Source organism: Myotis brandtii, unplaced genomic scaffold (genome assembly GCF_000412655.1).
Source record: "Myotis brandtii unplaced genomic scaffold, ASM41265v1 scaffold112, whole genome shotgun sequence".
Classification (NCBI taxonomy): domain Eukaryota; kingdom Metazoa; phylum Chordata; class Mammalia; order Chiroptera; family Vespertilionidae; genus Myotis; species Myotis brandtii.
Genome location: NW_005353838.1, coordinates 14,611,094 through 14,619,070, shown reverse-complemented (window position 1 = coordinate 14,619,070; position 7,977 = coordinate 14,611,094). Strand labels below are relative to the sequence as shown.

Sequence of the window (7,977 nt, the reverse complement as noted above, 5' to 3'; positions counted from 1 at the left end):
GATGTGCAGGAGGCGGCTGATCGATGTTTCTCTCTCATCGATGTTTCTGACTATCTCTCTCCCTTCCTCTCTGTAAAAAATCAATAAAATATATTTTTTTAAAAAATCAGTAAAATATATTTTTTTAAAAATTGTACAATATCAAACACTATAATCACCTATATCAGTAGCCCCAGAATTAAGTCAGGCAGCAGCTTTTAACTACTGTTACCTCAGACAGACACTCTTTTTACCATGAAGATTTCAGAAACAAATCTTTGCCATGAAGTAAAGCAGACGAGTATATCATCTTCCAAGAAGGAAGAGGGAGAGAGGTAACATTCCTTGCACAGAACCACGGTGCCTGAAACTACAAGTAGGTGCCTCAGAAACTTAATTTCAGAAATCCAGTAACCTCTGGGAGTTTATAGCTTTGAGGAAGCAATGTCAATTCAGGGAAGTTGTCTTTAGAGATTGAGTCACCTCCAAGTGACTGTTAGTCTAAGAGCAAATCTGCCTTATTCACATCCCCGCCCTGTCCAGGACATCCTGCAGCACACCGCCCTCAGGACTCCCTGCTGCAGGCCTGTCCACACGCCCCTCCAGGCCGCCGTGCTGCACGTATGCCTTAGAGATAGGTGCTGTCTCATTTAACCCAAACAGCCTCATGGTGGAGGCACTAGAATGACTGCTGCTGCACAAGTTAGCAGTGGTTTCCTGGTTGTAGGCAAAAACCCAGATCAAACCTGCAGGTCGAAGAGCTCAGTCTGACAGCTCTGTTGGCTCACTTTGAGGTTGGTGTGGATAATCTATGTATGTAAATAAACTTCAATCATTAACCCTACTTCAATCATTCCCCAATCATTCCAGGTATCTGGCCTCATCCTTCCTTCCCAACCTCACTTTCTCTACTTCAACCACAAAATTCTCTTCTCAAACACTGAAGGCTAGACGTAACTCAGAGAGTACTGAGTGCAGCCTCTAGGACAAAGGGCCCCAGCCCACCCTCCCTACACAGCTCCGGGCCGAGTCACCTGTCGGAAGATGTAACTGGCCAACGGCTCATCCAGGCTGGGGTGGTGGTCGATGAACGCAAAGAGGTCCAGGCCAGAGCCGTGCTTCTCCATCACCAGCTGAAAGAAGCTCTGGTTCTCGAATATGTCCAGGACCTAGGAAGAGACAATGTGGGTCCGGCACTGCCCAGATGCCTCAGGCATGTTTAGGATGCTCCTGTGAGTCCTATCAGGGCATCTCTCAAAGAGAACCACTATCCACCTTGATGATGTTGGCGTGCTCCACCCTGGACAGGATCGATATCTCCAACGTAACTTTTCCAAGTGTGGGATCCTCGATCCAACAATCCTCCAGAACCTTCTCCTTCTTAATAAACTTCACCACCACCTATGAGGAAAGCAGAAGGGAAAAGCTGCCCCATGGGACCTGGTACTCACACTTGCTCAACAGCGGCAGGCAGGGCCCCCACATTAATGCCCTGGCCCCCAGGGACATGAAAGAAGAACATGATAACGTGCCCTTGCGGCATGAGGACATATACAGTGGGTGGATGGGACAGCGCAGAGCCCAGGGGCTGAGGAGCCACAACCTCACCGGAAAGGGAGGCCTCGGAGACCTCGGAGCCGACGCTCCCCAGAACACCCCATCTCACCCTGATTTCTCAACTGAGAACTGGATGTCCTGGGCAAGAAAATGGAACTAGATGCCTGAGAACTAGAAAATAGTCAAAAACCATTATCGACATCGATTCTGAGACTAGATGTGCTCAGCAAGGTTGATGAACACAAGATCAATATATGAAAAGTGGTGTGAGTACAATGAATGCTAGTCCCTGAAAGTGTAATAGTAAAGTAAACACGGACATGGTCATCTCAACAGATGCTGAAAAGATAATTCATAAAACTCAACTCTCAAAAAACAATTTAATGAACTGAAAATAAAATCTCCTCAAACAAAAGGTATCCATCAAGAAATAAAAGGGGTGTCTGCGAAGGGCAGGGGAACAGCAGGAGACCCGTGGCATACCTGTCACTTCACCGGCTCTGTAGGTCCTGCCCCAGTTACAGGAGGGGAAGAAAAGAAAAGTTGAGGAGACACAAACAGAAAAGGAGAGACAATTGTCATGACCGCAGAGGAATGATTGTTCATCTAGGGACCCACTGAACAGTTGTCAGAAGCAGGAAGACAGTTGCAGACTTGTGACCAGGCATCAGCCCAGGCATGCAGCTCTGATCAATTCCAGCAAGCATGGCACTCCCAGGACTTGGCAGACTGGGCATGGGACACCAGACACTGTTCGCAGGGACAGGCAGCACTGTCACCACATCCCCAAATCACACGCGCACTGGCAACTACCAGTCACCTCTCCACAGGACTGGCTCTGAGGCTCATCCAGCAGCAGAATATGTGAAATGGCCAGGATCACCAGCCAGGGAAGAAGCCCTGCAGGTCTGAACCTGGAAGTCAAGAAGATGTAGCCCTAATGCACGAAGGAGCATGGATGCCATTCATGGTGTCTGAAGCAGCCAGAGGGACGGCCAGGGCTGAGGGTGTTTGCTTTGAAGAGACCTCCTCCCAGCATCCAGACCCCAAGCAGGGCTGGCCGCATGCTGCACACAGAGGACTACTATTCACTGAGTCCCAGCATGCAGACACGAGGACTAGAGGTATGGGACCACCCGAGGTGGTCCAGCCCCACCTATCCCCAAGGGCCCAAGTACCTCCTTATTCTGATCCCTGTCCAGAGCAGTCCACACGAAGCCAAAGGCCCCACTGCCCAGTGGGCTCAGCGTACTGTACTTGTGAGAGTATGCACCCTCACAGGCTGCCAGCCCCTCCAACTCCCCTGCCTTGGGGGGCTCCTCAAACCACGGTCTGCTTCTGAGCATCTGTGTGGGTGAAGGGAAGGTATGAGGGGCCACATGCAACCATCAGAAAGGAGGCGGCAGCAGATGGGTGCATTACCCCCCATTCCCTGCAGCTATATGGACAGCAGCACCCAACCCCTGGGCAGCCCATTCCTCCCGTGCCCCTGGGAACCCAGCCTGAGAGCCAAATTAGCACCCACATTGAAGCATGTTCACACCCCATCCTGCACATTAGAAGACAGAGTTAAAAAGCCTCCTCCCATCCTTCCCAGAAGAAACAGAGAGCGATGCTGATAGGAAGACACTTCCATGCAGACAGGCAACTACAAGGCAGAGCAAGCTGCACATACCCACCTCCCCTGGGCTGGGTCCAGGATGCTCACACGCGGAGTGCGTGGAGCTGGGCAGGCTGGCCAGCAGCAGTTGGGTGTGAGTGGCCGAGGCCTGTTGGCCGTGCAGGAGGTTTTTCACCAGCCAGCAGCAGAACAGGGGAGCAGGGCCTTGGAGCTCCACCCGCTTCACCTCAAACTGAACACCTGAGGGGAAGGCGAAAACGCACAGCCCTCTGCTGACTTCACCAAGACAGCATCATGATGAAACAAGCACACACCCTGGGCAGCACAGAACCATACAGAACACCCAGGGCAGGAGGGCAGGGGGGCACAGAGCACCAGGCTGAGCACAGCGGCAGCATCACCTCCACTTGGCGTGGAGCCAGCGGCTTGGCACATCCGCAGCAGCCAGAGCCAGGGAAGCACTTCAGGGATACCAGCAACCACCTGCCAACTCAGGAAAGCCTGGAAAACCTGCCCTCAACGGGGAGGCTCTGCCTCGGTGGAGGCATGTGAATGACCCAGCAGAAGCACACACACGTGCCGGCTGTGGGTCCCTGAGTTACAGTGAACTACACATGCTCTGCGCTTGTGCACACCTGCACTTTTACACGGCCTCCAGGTCCTATACCCAAAAAAGAGGTTTTTAGGGGGGGAGGGGTGTTTACAGATGATTTTATTTTTCTTTTTGTTTATATTTTCAAACATTTTTTAAAATAACGTATGTATTACTTAAATAAGTTTTTAAAGTTTAGGGGAAAAGCCTTAAGAATCAACAACACAAAACCATAAACAACTGGCTAAAATAATATGACCTATTAAGTAATTAGGAAAATTAAAAAGAAAGTAAGCCCTGGCCGGTGGCTTGGTTGGCACATCTTCCCGTACACCAAAAGGTTGTGGGTTTGATTCCCAGTCGGGGTGAGTACAGGAGGCAATGTGATGTTTCTCTCTCACATTGATGTTTCTCTTTCTCTCCCCTTCTCCGTCCCTCTCCCCCTTCCTCTCTCTCTAAAATAAATACATAAAATAAATACATAAAAATGAAATAAAATATCCTTGGGTATTAAAAAAAAAAAAAGGAAAGGAAAGGAAAGCAATCACCCCCAAAGAGGCAAGTGAATGGGCCTGATCCCTACACCTTCCCAGAGTGAAGCCAGTCAGAGATACAGCAGCCTGGCCCTGGACATCACCCCGTCCTGCTCTGCAGCCCCAGTGGGACCGGGGCTCCCCGTCCTGGGAACGCATGCTATAATCCTGGTGTGCAAGAAGTAAGTTGTAACTTCATGTCCTTGAATACATCACTTCTGCCAGAACTACTAGGGTGGAGAACCATCAGACCCTGGGACGAGGATGCCCTGCACCCAGCTGCGCTCTAGGGACAACCCCCCGGGACATACTCAGCAGCGAGCCGTCTCTATGGCAGCAGCTCCCCAAGTAGGTGCCCTCCTGGATTTCCTGCTGCAGGCTAGTGGTCCCGGATGTCGCCGAGCTATCCCCTCTCACAGGCGTGGAGGTGACCTGGATGCTTGACCTGGGCTCCTCTAACGGGCACATGTCCATGGGGCTGGATTCCAACCTGGGAAGGACACAGCCAGGGCTCTCTCTGCCACTCACGTCTTCACATTCTGAGGTGTCAGATGGTTCTGTCTGATTGAGGCCCAGATGGGTCTCACAGAACTGCCGGCCTTCACCAAGATTGAAATAGGTGCCAGTCAGCAACAACAGTTCCCTGTCACCCAGAACCTCTGCTCTGTGCCCATGCAAAGTGCTCACATCCACATCAGAGCCAGCCAGTGAAGGGGAGGCTGTCCCCACGAGCTCAGATGAGGCACAGGAACAGTTGGAAGAAGTTCGGTCTGTCCACCGGCTGTAAAACACTTCCCTGAGGTTCCATAAAAAGGAATTTCCATCAGCCTCTGGGGCCTCCACTGTGTCCAAGACACCAGGGAGGTCTGTGGCTAGGGCATAGTAGGCTGAGGAGCTGCCGGAGTGGCCGCTGTACAGGTCTCTGCCTCCCAGGTCACACAGCGACACAGGGGCGGAGAAGGCAGTATGCTCCGCCGGGACCAGCTCAATGGAGGAGATATCCTGAGGTCTCCCAAAGCTCGACTTGGACAGCTGCTCCTTCAGTAAGCAAGTCTGCAGCTCCTCCCTGTCATCCTGCGCTCCCAGCCACTGCTCCTCCAAAGGTATGGAAAGTGAGAGTCGTGCTGTCCCCGAGGGCCCCAAGGGACTGGCGGCTGTAGCTGGGCTCCCCTGGGGTGTGCTCCACTCAGCCCCATACCCAGGGTGCAGCCCTGGGAGGCCCACCTCTGCTAGCTGTCCCGCAGCATCAGCCTGATGGTTGGCAGTGCTCAAACCCATGCACTCCAGCTGTGCTTCCTGGGACAGGCCACACACTTCACCCCAGCTCCTGTCCTCAGCTGGGGTCAGAGCTTCAGAATCTTCACAGGAACCAAAGGGTCTTATGTCCACTGAGGCAGACCTGCTTCCCCTCAAAAGCTCCTGTCTGAGGCTCTCTGTTCCTGTAGGTTCCTGCTTCTCCAAGACAGTGTCCTGCTGGTCCTCAGGTGATGACAGCTGGCGATGGGCTGGTGGGCTTCCTTCTGGGATGTCCTGCTGGTCCTCAGGCGATGACGATACTTGGGCTGGTGGGCTTCTTTCTGGAATGTTCCACTGGTCCTCAAGCAATGACTGTTCCTGTGCTGGTGGGCTTCCTTCTGGGATGCTGTCCCCCCTGGGGGTTACAATACAGATAACACAGTTACTTAGGAGCCACAAAAGAGTCAAAAACAGAGATCATGTGAACTTCCCCTCTATTAGAGAAAAGTACAAAGCATTTAACAACATAAACTTATGACAGAAAAAAAAAGATTAAATTTTGTAACCAAGTTAAAAAGTAAAGCACTCACACACATATTTTCCAGATAAATGCACGTTTAGCAATGATTAATTAATCAAAGCCACAGAGCACCAGGACTATGTGCTGAAGGCTTGTCAGCAGTATATAGCATCCTCACAGAAGGCGGGAGCAAAGGGAGAAGGGATTTGAATGGCCACCCCACAAGCATGTTCAGCATGGGGTGGCCACTGAGGAAGAGGCTACCACCATGCAGCTAAAGTAGTGGTCGGCAAACTGCAGCCCCTTGAGTGTGGCTCTTCCACAAAATACCACGTGCGGGCACACACATACAGTGCGATTGAAACTTCGTGGCCACACTCAAGGGGCTAAAGAGCCGCATGTGGCTTGCGAGCCACAGTTTGCCGAGCACTGAGCTAGAGCAACTGTGGGGAGATCTGGGTCAAGACCCTTCCAGGTGGTCTGGCCGATGTCAGCCCCAGGCAGACACTGGCACCAAAACCACTGGAGGTGGCCATGCCCGGCCTCCTTAGGCAGACATGCCAGCGATGTGGTAGATGTACCAGAGGTTCACAGAGAGGCACAGGAGACAAAGGACCCCACTCCAGGATGGGTTCCACTCCAGGACGAGGGAACAGCGAGCAGTTTGCAGGGACAGTGGGAGTTGCTACAGGGACCCGAGAGATGGGAAAAGGGTCTGCAGAGGCCAAGCAATAAGTATCTGTCCCTCTTGCTACAGCTACACCTACACCTCCATCCATCCATTGATGCCAAGAGACCAGCCCTATGCCAGTCTCAGGAGCTGCAGGCCATCTGCAGGAAAGCAGCTGAGGCAGGAGGGTCTCACTCTCCTTATTAAGCAGGGTGGGCAACCTCTCCGATGTGGTCCCAGGGTCAAGCTCTGCACTGTCTCTGCACCTCCCCAGCAGCCAGGTGTCACCTTGTCACTAAATTCTGGTCTTGGAGAAGTGAGGAAGTATGGGGAGGCCCCTATCCTCCCCCCTACCCTGCCTGCTTCCCCACTGCCAAGTCTGCAAGCTATGAGGAACAGGGGGATGGCACGGCCTCCAGTGATGGGTGCCGTGGGAACCTAGGACAACCCCCACTCCCCCAGCTTCTGAGTGCCTCATTCAGGGTCTCAGCATCTGGTCTACACTCTAAGGGTCCACTCTGCTTCCACACCAACTGATTGAAACAAAGGATGGGATCATCTAGTGGAATCATTGCATAATCACATCCCAGAAAACAAGCTGTCCAGGGCCCTGAGAAGCTCAGGGCAGAGCGAAACATGCCACCATCTGAGATGCCCACAGCAAGCGCTCTCAGACCCTGTCCTGTAGCACACAGCCCGCTGGGGTAGAGCCTCCCTCCTTGTCTGTGGATGAAACAGGAGAGTGGTTAACTGCTCAAAACACCAAGAGTGGAGAGAAACCAAGATGGCGGCATAGGTAAACACCGGAAATTGCTGCCTCGCACAACCACTTCAAAAATACAACTAAAAGACAAAACGGACATCATCCAGAACCACAGGAAGGCTGGATGAGTGGAAATTCTACAACTAGAAGGAAAGAGAAAAGCACACTGAGACTCAGAGGAGGTGCGGAAGTAAAGTGCAGAGGTACGGAGGCGCACGTGGAAAGGGCTGGCTGGCAGCTGAGGACTCGGCACACGTGGGAAGGGCTGGAAACTGAGGACGCGGTTGTCTTTTTCAATCGGGAGGGAGTCTCAAGCTCCTGACTGCTCTGAACTCCAGTTCCAGGCGAGCCTCTGGGGAACCAGACTCATACAGGAGAAACTGGACTGTCTGGCATCGGTCGGAACTCAACGGCGGCTTTCTCTCAGAGGTACTTGTAGCGATTACCGGGACACTAAGAAGCGGGGCCTCTTAGGGTAGGACTGAGGAGCAGCCATAGCTGCTTGC

The 7,977-nt window shown here is 52.5% G+C and overlaps 1 protein-coding gene across 1 annotated transcript in view; it reads right to left on the bottom strand.

Moving 5' to 3' along the window:
• Positions 1-7,977, bottom strand: part of PASK (PAS domain containing serine/threonine kinase) — a 31,425-nt gene that overhangs the window by 7,806 nt on the left and 15,642 nt on the right. The window contains 5 exon segments of the mRNA XM_014546712.1: positions 1,014-1,148; positions 1,255-1,380; positions 2,715-2,882; positions 3,216-3,397; positions 4,594-5,933. Of these exon segments, the coding sequence (XP_014402198.1) occupies positions 1,014-1,148; positions 1,255-1,380; positions 2,715-2,882; positions 3,216-3,397; positions 4,594-5,933 (1,951 nt within the window).